Source organism: Notothenia rossii, assembly GCF_949606895.1.
Source record: "Notothenia rossii genome assembly, chromosome: 11".
In the NCBI taxonomy this organism is placed as follows: domain Eukaryota; kingdom Metazoa; phylum Chordata; class Actinopteri; order Perciformes; family Nototheniidae; genus Notothenia; species Notothenia rossii.
The window spans coordinates 32,174,532-32,189,563 of record NC_136910.1 but is presented as its reverse complement, the minus strand read 5'-3'; the positions used below and the strand labels follow the sequence as shown (position 1 = coordinate 32,189,563).

The 15,032-nt window shown below is 39.7% G+C and overlaps 2 protein-coding genes across 6 annotated transcripts in view; one reads left to right on the top strand and one right to left on the bottom strand.

Moving 5' to 3' along the window:
• Positions 1-140: 140 nt before the first annotated feature.
• On the bottom strand, positions 141-4,763 carry LOC307024480 (zinc finger protein 862-like). Of its 5 annotated transcripts, XM_079658629.1 has the most exons (5): positions 4,741-4,763; positions 3,556-3,655; positions 2,814-3,198; positions 1,693-1,948; positions 141-1,578 (listed from the first exon to the last, which is right to left on the bottom strand). In XM_079658629.1, the coding sequence occupies exons 3-5, from the start codon at positions 2,897-2,899 to the stop codon at positions 397-399; spliced, it is 1,524 nt and encodes a 507-aa protein (XP_079514755.1). In that variant the 5' UTR covers positions 2,900-3,198; positions 3,556-3,655; positions 4,741-4,763; the 3' UTR covers positions 141-396. The 5 variants fall into 5 exon arrangements, with proteins under 5 accessions (XP_079514755.1, XP_079514754.1, XP_079514753.1 ...); XM_079658628.1 differs by lacking the exon at positions 2,814-3,198 and having other exon boundaries at positions 4,741-4,758; XM_079658627.1 differs by lacking the exons at positions 2,814-3,198; positions 4,741-4,763 and having other exon boundaries at positions 3,556-4,097.
• An 8,082-nt stretch (positions 4,764-12,845) lies between these two features.
• dync2i2 (dynein 2 intermediate chain 2) overlaps positions 12,846-15,032 on the top strand; it is a 7,611-nt gene continuing 5,424 nt past the window's right edge. The window contains exons 1-4 of the mRNA XM_079658631.1: positions 12,846-13,091; positions 13,242-13,320; positions 14,216-14,464; positions 14,655-14,758. Coding sequence (XP_079514757.1) covers positions 12,985-13,091; positions 13,242-13,320; positions 14,216-14,464; positions 14,655-14,758 — 539 coding nt within the window. The 5' untranslated portion in view covers positions 12,846-12,984. The remainder of the gene's footprint in view (positions 13,092-13,241; positions 13,321-14,215; positions 14,465-14,654; positions 14,759-15,032) is intronic.

The following is a 15,032-nucleotide window of genomic DNA, read 5'->3' as shown; positions in this document are numbered from 1 at the left end:
CTCGAGTTTCACCGCGGCTGTCAGCTGTGTCGGGAGCTACTACAACTACAACAAAATTAACATATTTTACCGTGATTAAATTGTAATCAGGCCTGGAATTTCGTCATTTTAGGGGCAAGGCCACTTGGCCTTTTGAGTTGTCAATTTTTTAAGGGCACAAAGGCCAAAAGCCAGGGCACCAAGGCCATAAATTAAAACAATGATTTAACATACGATATGAAGTGACTACGATTGTATATGCATTTACAATACTTTTATATATATTTATTAAGCATTCAATGGACACCAAATTGCAATTAAACAAATTCTTTATTAAAACTACAAAGGATTCTTATAGCACAGACATGTTTGGCTCACTGTGAGACTGTGGTAGTGGGCCTACGTCAAGGTGCGTCCTTATTCTGAGTCACTTGAAGATGGAGATGATGACGAGTCAGGGAGATTTGGACTTTTGGGGTTCCTTTGACCATAGGGATGAATATTGGGTGTCCTTTTGTTGATGCCAGCTGCCCACCATCTTGCCACAGCTTCATCACTTTGATATTCAGCAGGAGCACAACCCTGGGATTTGATGAGGAGTAGATCTTCAATTGTTGAAGTGTGCAGGCTTAAACGCCAATCGCCCTGCATTCTCTTCATTACTGAGAACTGCCGTTCAACTTGAGAGGTAGAGACAGGAAAAACTAGGACTATTTGTATTAGGTGCAGCAGATTGGGGTACATTCTTCCCTTCTCCAACAAGAATCTGGACCATAATGGGAGGAAAGTTTCCCTACTATGGTGACGCACAATGCCGTGTTTGGCTCTGAACCATTCTTTGTCTACCTCAGGCACATTGCAGCCATTTTTGGTCAGGAGGGGCTCGAAGTGTTTACACAAATGATGGATTTCCTCCTCCCCAAACTCCTCTAAGAAATTTGGTTCTGTTGGGAAATTGATGGGATCGAATATTTCGGCAGCCAGGAGTACAGGGTCGGTGGAGAAAGTAGAGAATCTCTCACCAATGGCCGCAATGATGTTGTCAACTATGTTTTTCCTTGAAAGAAGGAAGGCTTCGGCAGAAACATTGGACTTTCTGATGTTAATATCATTGTATGCAAATTCCTCACTGGTGGTTGTGAAGGACTCAAGCACTGGACGGAGATAGGGGCCTGGCTTCTCTGTTTGTTTGCGTAGCGCAGCCTGTGCAGCCAGGATCCTGCTACGCACACACGACAAGGGCAGTTGATCGCCTTGGAAATTCAGTGAGAGTTCAGCCAGGTCAGATAGAAGATCCTGATACAGTGCCATGTGAAGAATAAACTTTGGTGAGGTCAACTGCCTTAACACTGCCCTGATCTTTTCTTTGTCTGGTGATGCCTCATCCTGTCTTTCCTGGAGGTGGGTAACAATGCTTCTGTAGTTTTTTGTCGCAAGACAGGAAACAGCCCTCCTCCTGTGATCTATCCACCTGGTCCCCACGGAGCGAGCTGGTTTAATGACGTGCTCCTCCAGTTCCTCTCCAATGGCCTTCAACTCCCTCCATTTTTTGGGAGAACGACGGTAGAGAGAGTAAATCTTCATGAGCAGGTCATCAATCTTGTTCAAAGAAAAACAGAAAATACAGAATTAAATAGGCATTATTAAGGCATTAATCAGACATTGTATTACAAATTCTATTTTCATATTTTATAGAAGAATTACTCCTCCTACCTGTTCAAAGTATGTGCCCTTGAAGGCATCCTTCAGACATAGCTCTAGTCTGTGGGCAATGCAATGTACTTTAAGCATCCACGGCACATGTCCCTGTAGTTTGGTGAGGACACCATTTGTCTTCCCAAAATTGACTGCTGCACCATCAGCTGCTGTTGCTGTCAAGCAGCCACTCAGATCAATGTTGTTGTCTGCACACTTTTCCATAATGGCCTCAAATATTCCATCTGCATTACATGCTGTTGGCTCTGCAATACTTTAAAAAATATGGAACACAAAAAAGAAATTAAGAATTAGGTCTTCTTACTATTAAATAAGTGAAAATGTAATTACAATCACCTAAACCTATGTAAAATCATTACATTCTTTCTCTCAATTGTCCTGCCCTTTTCTAATTAATTGTAAAGCAAAAAAACAAACAAACATATTTTTACATCTATATAGTAGACTATTTGTCTCTCTTATTCTTACCCAAGTAATCTGATTGTCGGGGAGCCGTGTTCAATAAGCTTTATGCTTATGACTTCCTTATCTGATGTTCCTTTGTCTGTGCTGCCATCAAACAGTAAGGAGCAGTAGAAAGGCTCACATTTTTTCAGAGTTTGAAGTTGGTCTCTGATGCTGCCAGCAATGTGCTCAATGAATATGCGGCAGGACTTTGAATTATGGTAGGTGAACCCGAGCTCCACCCCATGCTTGCGCTCCACTGACACAAGAGTCTTGTACAGACTAAACGGCTGCTCAGTATATGCTACAGTGTATGCAATGTCAAATAACTTGCACATCTTTGTTTCGGTTTTGTTGTTGAGCTTCTGGAGCTGTGTAACTGTTTTCGAAGTAGTTGGAGCCTGATTTGATTGCTGCCATGCTGTGATGTGAGCTTTTGACTCATAATGTGTTTTGGCTGTAAATGTTTTAACATTTGTGCTGCCAGTTATGTATGTGTCTGTGTTATGGATATATGTGTGTTGTGCAGTGCGGTTTTTATAGTGCTCCCTGCAGATGCAGCACCACAACTTAGTAACATAGTCTTCCTTGTCCTTCTCAAAGTGCAGCCAGTCATACCCCCAAGACTCTACAGTGGTGGCAGTAGTTTTTCTCTTCTTGCTGTTTCCATCTACCTCTTGGTCATGGCCTTGTCCCGGTCCCTCCATGTCTTCTCCTTTTTCTCTCCTTTCCTCTCCCTTGTTCCTGTAATCGGTCTCATCTTCTCCTGCCTTTTCTTGTCCTCTCTCTTCCCTGGTTTCTAGCCCTTTGTCTCCTCCAACCTTCTCTAAATCTGTCTCATTTCTTTCTCCTCCTCTACCATCTCGTTGTCTTGGTACTTCAGAATCTCCTCCTGTTACTTCTGTTTCCCTATCATTATCAAGGCCTTCATCATCTCCTCCTCTCTCATCAATGTTCACTGGACTTTGTCTCTCCACTCTTGTCTGCTCTTCTTCATGTCCAACTCTCTGTTTTTTTTTTTCTGGCTCTCTGTCCACTGACTGATCTGCCTTACTGCAACTAAAAAACAATTAGTATTTTAATTTAATATGTCCATTTGATCACATACTTTTAACATAAATTAATAAACGTAATGTGATGTATAACTGAAAGGGTAATGTGACTTATCTTATAGAACTAATTAACTAATAAACACTAATAATGAGTGTTCAATATGCGATACAACCTCTGTACGTTATTTTAACTGGTTACCCTAACTTATATACTTAGCTTATTTCTCTCCCGTTCAAATTGGGGACAGTTTTAATCGGGGGCAGAGTGTCATAATCTGTCACCTTAATTTTAGGTGTGCTGCTGTTACTTTTACTAACAAACTACAATATCTTGTTCCCTCTTGAATCATTATTTACCACTTACCTCCTGAAAAATGAGTCCATTGTTTTGCAGTTTTTAGCTGCATCTTCAAAGTTTCTTTTAATACACTTCTCCCTTCGCTGTTTGCTCGGCATAGTTTTATCTGGGGATGATAAAAGAAAACAAACTAATGTTGCTGCAAGTAACAACACAAAAAACAATGAGACAAAATCTCTTATTGATTGGCAGTCGTTCACGTTAACCTCTTTGCGCAAATGGGATGATGGCTTAATTTGGAGACAGAAAGGCATGCAATACCCCTTACAAACAATAGGTGGTATAACACCAGGAATCTCGGGTCTGTTTGACTGACCCCGTATCAAAGTGTATTGACTTTTATTCCACCTTTTGAGTACGAGGTCAGATACGGAAGTCACGCTTTTCTGTAATGGAAACTCGGTTCGGTGCACACATGAAATATAGCGCCGTCTTTGAGAAACAGTTGGTTGACAACAAATGAAGACCTTTTGGTTTGATAGGGGACTTCTTCACAAGTTTGTCGATGTATGGCATTATGCATACATTTGTTTCGGCTGACCAGAAAGAATTGGCCGACATCATGGTGGAATTACATGAAAAAATACTGACTGTTTTACGTTGTAAATGGATTAAGCATATAAACGGTTTCCCTGGACATTTCCACAAAACCAAGGCCATTTTCCAGACGCCCGAAAGGTAAATAATGAGTTCATTACTTTATTTAAGCTTACATAATAACTTTAACACAATATGTTTTGAAAGGACGTCAATTACAATGTAATTGAATGGCAGTTGCTATGCTAAGCTAACTAAGCTAGTTCTGGCCAGTGGGGGTAACGTAATTTTTTTGTGGACAGTCCAGGCATGCCACAAGACATGTGAATGGTTATTTTGATCGCGTTTTGAAAATTGGGCGATATAAACGAGCAGCAAACTTTGAACTTCCGTCTGCGATCGCCGGTGGTCAAATAAGTCTGCACAGAGGTCTTTGACAGCTAACAACACAGCGCTAACTGCCTAGCACTAGATAATAATAAAAAAAGAACACAACTGCAACATAACTTATCCAAGTAGTAACAAAAACACTTCAAAATATTATAATTATGCATTACCATACGAGCAAGAAATAGTAATGTTATCCATAAAATTACACTTAAAGCTGGACAAATGAAAAACTTAACGGCAAACAGGATCATCACAAAACCTTACCTCACCTCAGCCTTTTCTTGAGCGGAGAATCAGCTAGCTTGGTCCTAGACCGTCCTACGCACACGGACGCGTGAGGGGGTGGGCGGAGATAGGTCCTAGACTGATGTCAACTGTCATCATAGACCGTCCGAGCGGTGCATTCCAGGCTCAAATCAAGCGCACCGCTGATTTATTTTTCCTCCTTCAAAATATGCTGGTGTTGAAGCCGTGTCAGAAAAGAGGCAGACTGCTAAACCACAAAACTTTGTCAGAGAGGGCATCAAGGCCACTGTGGCCTTATGGCAGATATCATTTTTAAGGGCACAAGGCCAAAGTGGGGGCCATGGCCCTCGTGGCCCTCGTGAAATTCCTGCCCTGGTAGTAAGTGTACACTACAGTTGACCTGTTTCTGAATAAAACATCAGCCACTACTCTATACTTGCAAATATTATATTGTGTAGAAGGGAGATTTCATATCTGCCTCTTGTCGCTACGGCAAGTTGTGTATGAGATGCAGCGTCACGCACGGCACGTCAGGCCTTCCCTTCCAAGTATTTGATTGGTCGGAAGGGAAGGGCTTTCCTTCCGACCAATCAAATCGTTGGAAGGGAAGGCCGGCGGGCTTTCCTTGACATGTCCCTGACACAGCGGACTGCGGGTGTAGTATAGAGTGAGTGTAGCGTGCATACTGTGTTTCACCACACATTACAGTTTTTCTCGATTGCTAACAATAAAATTATACATACAATTACAGGACTGTCTCAGAAAATTAGAATATTGTGATAAAGTTCTTTATTTTCTGTAATGCAATTAAAAAAACAAAAATGTCATACATTCTGGATTCATTACAAATCAACTGAAATATTGCAAGCCTTTTATTATTTTAATATTGCTGATTATGGCATACAGCTTAAGAAAACTCAAATATCCTATCTCTAAATATTAGAATATCATGAAAAAGTATACTAGTAGGGTGTTCAACGAATCACTTGAATCGTCTAATTAACTCGAAACACCTGCAAGGGTTTCCTGAGCCTTGAAAAACACTCAGCTTGGTTCAGTAAACTAAATCACAAGTATGGGGAAGACTGCTGATCTGACTGCTGTCCAGAGGACCGTCATTGACACCCTCCATCAGGAGGGTAAGACACAAAAAGAAATTTCTCAAAGAGCAAGCTGTTCACAGAGTGCAGTTTCAAAGCACATCCACAAAAAGTCTGTTGGAAGGGGGAAATGTGGCAGGAAACGCTGCACAACCAAGAGAGATGACCGCAGCCTTAACAGCATTGTGAAGAAGAGTCGCTTCCAGAATTTGGGGGAGCTTCAAAGACAGTGGACTGAAGCTGGAGTCCAGGTATCAAAAGTCACTGTTCACAGACGTGTCCGGGAAATGGGCTACAATAGCCGTATTCCCATGGTCAAGCCACTTCTGAACTCAAGACAACGGAAGAGGCGTCTGACTTGGGCTAAGGAAAAGAAGCACTGGACAGTTGCACAGTGGTCCAAAGTCCTCTTTTCAGACGAAAGCAAGTTTTGTATTTCATTTGGAAGTCAAGGCGCCAGAGTCTGGAGAAAGGCTGGAGAGGAGCAAAATCCAAGTTGCTTGAAATCCAGTGTGAAGTTCCCACAGTCAGCGATGGTTTGGGGAGCCATGTCAGCTGCTGGTGTTGGTCCACTGTGTTTCATCAAGCCCAGAGTAAATGCAGCTGTGTACCAAGAGATTTTAGAGCACTACATGCTTCCGTCTGCTGAAAAGCTCTATGGAGATGAGGAATTCATTTTCCAGCATGATCTGGCACCTGCCCACAGTGCCAAAACCACCAGTAACTGGTGTACTGACCATGGCATTACTGTCCTCGATTGGCCTGCAAATTCCCCTGACCTGAACCCCATAGAGAATATGTGGGGTATTGTGAAGAAGAAGCTGAAAGACACCAGACCCAACAATGCTAATGAGCTAAAGGCCGCTATTGAAGCATCCTGGGCATCCATAACACCTCAGCAATGCCACAGGCTGATTGCCTCCATGCCACGCCGCATTGATGCAGTAATCCGTGCAAAAGGATTCCCAACCAAGTACTGAGTGCATTAATGGACATTTTCAAATGTTTGATTGTGTTTTGCTGTTATAAATCTTTTTTTTTTACTTGGTCTGAGGAACTATTCTAATTTTTTGAGATAGGATTTTTGAGTTTTCTTAAGCTGTATGCCATAATCAGCAATATTAAAATAATAAAAGGCTTGCAATATTTCAGTTGATTTGTAATGAATCCAGAATGTATGACATTTTAGTTTTTTTAATTGCATTACAGAAAATAAAGAACTTTATCACAATATTCTAATTTTCTGAGACAGTCCTGTATACATAAAGCACAATTATTTTAACTGAAACTCAAAGAGCAAAACATCGGCTCAAATCTCCAAAACTCTAAACACGTTTTCAGCTTCTCACACAATTTGCAAATCAACATGGCACTTTTTGCAAACCACTGCACACGTTTCTCCACGTAAGACACAGGAATCTGACATGAAGTCACATGTTAGCAGGTTTAAAACACTGATATTCAAAATGCCTCACACATGGACCAATAATCAAGAAACACGTTCCACCTGACCAAACACCTGATAGCATAATTGTTGGCTCATCAATCAGGATGTTAGCACTATAAAAAGACCACAGGTGAGTACTTTCTTACAGCAACAATGAGAGCCAACATGGAAGGAAGAGGAAGAGCTGGGCTGAGAGTAAGAGGAGGAAGAGGTGGGTGAGAGTGAGAGAAGGAAGAATGAGAGGTAGAGGTAGAGCTGGAGGGAGAGGACGTGGACAAAGAAGAATACTCTCATGATATATCAGTGCATATATCTGTTGTGTGAAACGTATTTACTTCATTACTGTAATTGAATTGTTGGCATGTTGCATACTATAACTGTACACAAATCCTGCACAATTTACTGTGGTAGACTTTTATGCAACACAGACACTGACCAACCACTATATCTTTGTTGTTTATCTGAAAGACTGAGAAACAAAGAGGTGCAGGTCGAAGGCCAAGGATGAGGCACAGGTAGCAGCAGTTACAAACTGGGTTTTGGCAAACAATGCCATCACACTTAGAGAGATCCGAAGCATAGTATCTATGTGCTGAGATGCATGTGGCACAATGTTAGTTTTGAATAAAATGACTTTTTTTCAACAACTCATTTGTATTTCTTCATTTACTGTATTTCTGTATATTAAAGCAATCTTTCTCTGCAGAAACCTCTATGTACAGAGCATAGACCATAAAAGATGAAAGTGCTTTAGATTATGCTCAGCAGTGTGTAGTTGGGTGGTCAAACAATCTAGTATTATGAATGAAGTGTGTTATATTTGGTGCAAAAGTTTGCATTTGGTAAGTGTTTATGTAGTTTTGAGTGCAGTTCTTGATTTAGCAGGAGAAATTAGGTGCTTTGCACTTTGGGTGTGTTGTCTTGTGAATTGTGTTTAGTGTTCTGAGAAACTGAGCAATTTTATAAAAAATGTGTGTTAGCAATCGAGAAAAACTGTAATTAAGAGGGGCGCTGTTTCAGTCTTTGTAAAATACAAATACAAAATATAAAGAAATACCCAGCCTCCAGGAGAAAACGCCACTTGAGGCTGAGCAGAATCTCCCCTGTACTTCTCAAGAAGTTGTCTTTATGGGTGAAGTTAATTAACTTAAAATTACCATACTGCTTATAATTTATATAAGGTGTGTATTAATGGGTTTAACTAGAAGATGAAAGATGATGGCATTTAATTTAATCTGGCATAATATGATTAGTCAACATCAGGATGAATTTGTCTTTTTCTTATAATTACAGGAAGCGGGAATGAGCAGCAGGAATGTGTTAAAGTCCTAGCAAAAAGGAAATAAAAATAAAAATCTACAGTGTCCAAAGCACAAACCATCTCCTGGAAGTAACAGGTGAATTTGGATTTGTCCTTGATAGGATTTTAAAATACAACACAGACTTCCAAGAGTTTATAGATGTTGATAGAAGTGAGAACATCAGTAACTTTGACAGATTCCAAGTGCTTTTTTCTGAAGCACCGGATCTTCAGCCTGTCCTCAGAGAAGTCTGTCATACATTTAGCATGCTTGTTAAATTGTGTTTCAAAAAATCACACAGGCCAGAACTTTACTTTGTGCTGTGCTTGCTCTTATTGTTTTGTTCAGCCACAAGAACCAGTTATTCTGAATGGCCTAACTGATCTACTTAAGAAGAAAATTCCAGAAGTATGTGATGAACTGCAAACTAATGGCATTCTTACTGAGACGACCAGGCTCAAACTTGTCAAAGTTTGCATCTCTGACTACTTGGTAGAGAGGCATGGGTTGTAAGTATATGAATGTGAAATGTGTTTATATATAGGGGTTGGGACACTTTTCCCCTTAATTTCATTGCCCAACCATTTCTGTTTCGGGCCTTAAATTGTTCTTGTCAATTTTCTTACATTTAAGTTATTCGTATTCATATTATGTGAACAATGTATTTTATTTTGTTAATAAAGTCCCTATCTTTCAAATTGAAACTGCTCTGCTTGCTAACTTTTATTTGTTGATACCATACTTACTATAGGGATGAATACATAATTATTAAAGCTAATTAACTATAGATTCACTATAAGATCACCATAGCCAACTCTATAGTATTACTATAGTAATTTGCTATAGTGTGTTCCAAAAAACCATAGAAATAATATAGAAAGCACCATAGTGATACTACATAAAACTCAATAGTATAACTATAGTAATTTCCTATAGTGGCCGAAAAACCATAGAAATACTACAGGAAACACTATAGTATAACTGTAACTTCACTATAAGATCACCATAGCCAACTCTATAGTATGACTAAAGTAATTCTCTATAGTGTGTCCCAAAACGCCAGCAGTTTTTTGTGGTATTTCTATTTAGGAGCTGATTTTTGGATTATCGGAACGCAACCCCAGAGTGACGCGTCCTAAAACCCGGAAGTAAACTCCTTCCGGTTCCTTCGACAAAAACCAATGCAATTTCTCCATATGATTTTGGAAAATAGCTCGAAATAAGGGTTGCGTTCCGATAATCCAAAAATCAGCGCCTAAATTCTAACCCTATCTCCTATTTCTTGACCTCTGAGTGAAACGTCACGGGGTTAAGGGATAGTGGATAGGAGAATTCAAAAGGACTTAGGAGAAGAGACTGCGGTACTTTAGAGAATCCGAATGCACTTTCACTATCTGACGTGTTTATGATGCGCCAGCGGACGTCTTTGTGTGCGTCTGCTGCTGTGGTGAAACTATGGAAACTACAGTGTTCTATACAACGGACTACATGGATGTTTAATAAGAACGAGGGACTCATCTAGAGTAGGGTGACCAGACGTCCCCGTTTTCCGGGGACAGTCCCCGTTTGTATTAGCCTGTCCCCGGTTGAAACTGTCCCCGTTTTTTAATATACGTTAAAAACACATAGCAAGGTAAAACAAAACGTTTTATGTCAGGAAACACTGGGTAAACAGATTGTGGTCAACAGCCCCCACTTCGGAAAACACAGTCAAGCCAGCCCACACGTTGTGTTGCGGTGCGCGAATATCCTATGCATTACGGTAGAGGCCTGTAAAAACTGCCTTCAAAATAAAAGCGTTTACTCGGTCAATAACAAATATACCTAAAAAAACACACCAGGGTCATTCCAAGCATTCGGTGCCATTTCAGCTAGGGTATTCAAAAATAAAAAACATGATTTTCCATGGTTTTTTTTTATTTAATCTGAATGATGGCTTGTTAAAGTATAAGAAAAATATTTTGGTCAAGCTCAGGATATTATGCTTACATTTTTTTTTTTTACCATCCCCAGTTACTGTGTGTGCACCCTGTTACTGTGAAAAATAGTAACAGGGTGGACATTTTATGCTAAACTTGGCTATTGCTACATGTGTGATGATAATCAAGCTAGCACTTGGTGACAACAGAAACATATATTTGATAGATATATTCACCATATTTTCTAAATGTAAAACAAATGATCAGTTCCACTAAAAATGAGCATAACAGGGTGGACATTTTATGCTTTAGTTTACCGCAATACTTAGGTTCTTTAAAACATTAGAAAAACGTTGAAGGAAGAACGCATTCACTCTGCTTCTTGAAGATTATTTCCCACTCAAAATGTATCCTTCTTCTTCTTGAGTCAAACAAATAGTAGAATAGTAAAGGGGCGTGTCCAGAGGGATTAAAATCAGAGTAACAGGGGGGACATTCAAACAGGGGACACATACTTTATTTTCAATACAAATGAATTAATAACAACAATTTCAATTTGGTGAGGAATATTAGCAAAAGGGTCATACAACACTCACAAAAATGTAGAATTTTGTTTGTATTTCTTTGATTTCTTTTTGTATATCTGTTACAGAAGTTGAGCAAACATGATTGGGGACACAGCAATTTGGCCTACTTGTGCTAAAATCAGAGTAATTATTTAGAATTTTTAATATCCTGGCATTTAAAACCAAGCTTTTAAAAAATAAGCATTAGACCTTTTTAAATACAAAATATATGATATAATGTGGTGGGGACCTAAATGGCACCGAATGCTAGGAATGACCCACCAAACATATTCATATATACTGGAGCTTAAATTAAGAAATATGTACTATATAATGTGATCGATAATAAATTAAAACAAACTACGTATAACTACCAAATTATAACTGAGTGAATGTCAAATGTAAGGATACAGTTATGAAGACATATCTAACATTTCCACTGGGTGACTCATTTCAATTGATGTTGACACCATCTCTCAGCACTCCTAAAATAACATTACTTTCTGAAGCACAATTTAAAATGTATGCTGTTTAAAATCTCAAATTAGATCTATTGTACATCTATATTTTGATTATTATTTAATGGAAACTGTCCATAATCAAAGAGTCATTCGAAGTAAATCAAATACTTATTTCACTTCAGGGTGATAGCAGGAGACCCCATCTAGTCCATCAGAGAAAATCAGGAAATTCTGATGTAGAGTTTCAAAATAAAATACTTTTGAAATCTCAAATATGGGCTATCGTCCTTCTGTTTTTATACAAGAATAAATAAAAAACTGTCAAATTATCAAAGACTTATTTCACTCCAGGGTGATAGCAGAACACCCCATATAGTCACTCAGAGAGAATCAGGACAATCTGATGTACAGTTTCAAAATAAAAGACCTTTGAAGTCTCATATATGAGCTAGTCCTTCTGTTTGTATCCAACAGTTAAAATGTACGAATTACATTGAACCAGAATTGTCCCCCTTTTTTCTTTAACAGTGAAGAAAATTGGTTATGTTAATGATATATTGACGGCAAAACTCAAAATGTCCCCGGTTTTAATTTTGAAAATCTGGTCACCTTAATCTAGAGACTCTGCACCGTGCTCTGATGCTGTTGTTTTATGCTTTATGAACGTGGACAACAGAGAAACATATTCTTCATGACCAAAGTTGTAATTGAAATAAAAAAGGAAATTGAAATTTATGCTCGTCACCCTCTCCCTCCGGTCCACATTAATACAAATGATCCCAATACGTATGATTGTATGAAAATATCTTAAAATCAATACTAATGTATTTATTATAAACGTTATTCCTTAACACCTAGTGTGTACATCATTCAAACATCTTTTAAAAGTTGAACAAACCCCACACAGCTCAGTGAAATGTTGACTTTATTTGATAATTTCATTAAAAACTAACGTTCATATTTATCTTTTTGATTATAATACTGATGAACGTTGAAAACAAAGCACTTTGGCAACTTACCACATACGTTTTAAAATGCTTAATAAGCACCGTAACTTTCATGATATAATTTCTCCGTCATAATCGTTTGTTTCCGTGAACGGCCGACTGTTGTGTGACGCAAATGCTGCGGCTGCAAGGCATTGTGGGGCAGCATTTTCTCCTCTCCTTTCGGTAAGGTAGGTCCAGTGGTTCCTAAACTAAAGGAGGTTATAAAGGAAGTTTGAAACCTCCTTTCCTTTCATTTGGAGAATTGGAACGGCACTTAACATGGCTGCCACTGACGTATTTCCGGGTCATTTCACTTGGTTAGGAAGGTTCCTAAACTAAATGGACTATTGGAACGCAACCTGGCACTCTATTGACAGTATTTAAAACCTACACTTTGCTACAACTTGGTCGAGTTTTGTGGGAATATATAATCGTGATGGGTTAACTTGTTTTTTGTTATGTCTAGATAAATATAATACATGAAATCCATGCGATTAATCCATTTAAAAAAACGCAAATATGGGACAAGCTTTTTTCCAGGAGAAAACCGGAAGTGGGATTTCTCTCTTGACTCTCCGTATCCAAGGTAACGCTAGCTTTGTAGAATGACTCGACTGCTAGCTTTTCAGATTGTAGGAAAAGCGCCTATGGACTTCATACTTATCAACATTAACTACCATATGTAACATATGGTAGTTAATGTTAATGATTGAAATGCTCTTTTGCTGATCACTAGCATGTTTACTGACGAAGCCCTGGACTCAGTGAGTGTTCATTCTCAGTGGAGGATATCCCAGCAGTCCGCGCAGGAGTCGGTATGTCTGATTGTCTGTTAGCATCACTCACACTGTGCGTCTGTTAGCATCACTCACACTGTGCGTCTGTTAGCATCACTCACACTGTGCGTCTGTTAGCATCACACACACTTATGTATATCCAGAAATGTACAGATTGAACTCTCAGCGTTAGCTAGCTGACATGTTAGGTTCAGGTGTTGTTCGGAAATTGCCACAGGGGGAAGTAACTTCACAGTCAGACCCAACATGAATGAGGTTTCCCCCAAATAACTTGTTGCTCTATGCCAGGGGTGGGCAATTGGAAATAAATAATGGATGACTTTTTATTTTGGAGTTTGAGATGATACTTCAAAAAAAGAAGAAGCAACTTGTATGTATGAACTGGCCGCTTTCCCTGGAGGCGACAATCCGGAGTTTCAGAACTTCAGCCTTGGAAAAATAAATATGGATAAATCCAGTGATCCAGTTGAATTCTGAGTATATAATCCTTTGTTTACTGCCAACAATGCTGTTTTACCTGTAGGTTCGATTTATTGTGAGATATTATCAAACCAGAACTTTTTTTGAAATTCTTGAAAGAAATTCCAGAACAACACACAGGATTGGTTGCTTCTTTTGTTATAACAGGTAAACATAGCAATAGACTTTCAGCTTTTTTCTTAATTATTGATCTTAAAGTACATAGATGCAATACTAAACACTATTTTTTTGTATATTTAGTGTAACTATGTATAACCATTTGTTAGCTGTCTGCAGCTCCAGACAAAATGTGTTTGCTGGCAGAGGGGGCAAACCGGCTCTTCTTATAGTAAAGGTGTTTGGCCCCCGCTCTAGACAAAGATCATTTGAATATGAGATGTTAAATGCATTTGTCTGACTCTATGGTTAACACCCTATTTTGTTGGCATTTCAGAGAAGCTGTCAGACCCGCGCCGTGCACAGAGCTGAGGCCGAGGTGCAGGCCGGGTCCTCCTCCACCTGCTGCACCCAGACAGAGACCCAGCCTCAGGAGGAGCTGCTCCTCCAGGACGGGCTGGAGCTGCCCGGCCTGAGGGACTTCCTGCAGCGGGTGGAGGACACTGTCGTCAGAGAGCTGGTCAGAAATGCCAGGAGTCACGCCTTTGATGAGTTCCAGGTGAACTGGGAGAATCACAGGCAGCGAGTGAGTAGGACCCATGAGCAAACACTGTGTTTTTTCATTATATAGGCAGGGGACGGCCCACCAGCCAAATGACAATGGGAAAGTGTGTAGTTGTTGCTGAGGACTTTACGTTTAAATATTTTTGGGCAAGTCTTTTGGACACAAGGTGGGGTTAATCTTCTTTGTATGACATTGTTCTTCATGTTTGCAGGTTTCATGCCTTCATTTCCTTCAACATACACAAGAGAGAGGTCTTCATGTAACCAGTGTTTCCTGGAACTGTACAGGTTCAGTTATTGCCTGTGCCTACGGTCGGTATGTTTGGGTTTCACCTAATAAATGTAGTATACGCAAACATTTTCCCAAATTGGGATCAATAAAGTATCTGTCTGTCTGTCTCTGTCTGTCTGTCTGTCTGTCTGTCTCTCTGTGTGTGTGTGTGTCTGTCTGTGTGTCTGTCTGTCTGTGTGTCTGTCTCTGTCTGTCTGTCTGTCTGTCTGTCTCTGTCTGTCTGTCTGTCTGTCTGTCTGTCTGTCTCTCTGTGTGTGTGTCTGTCTGTGTGTCTGTCTGTCTGTGTGTCTGTCTCTGT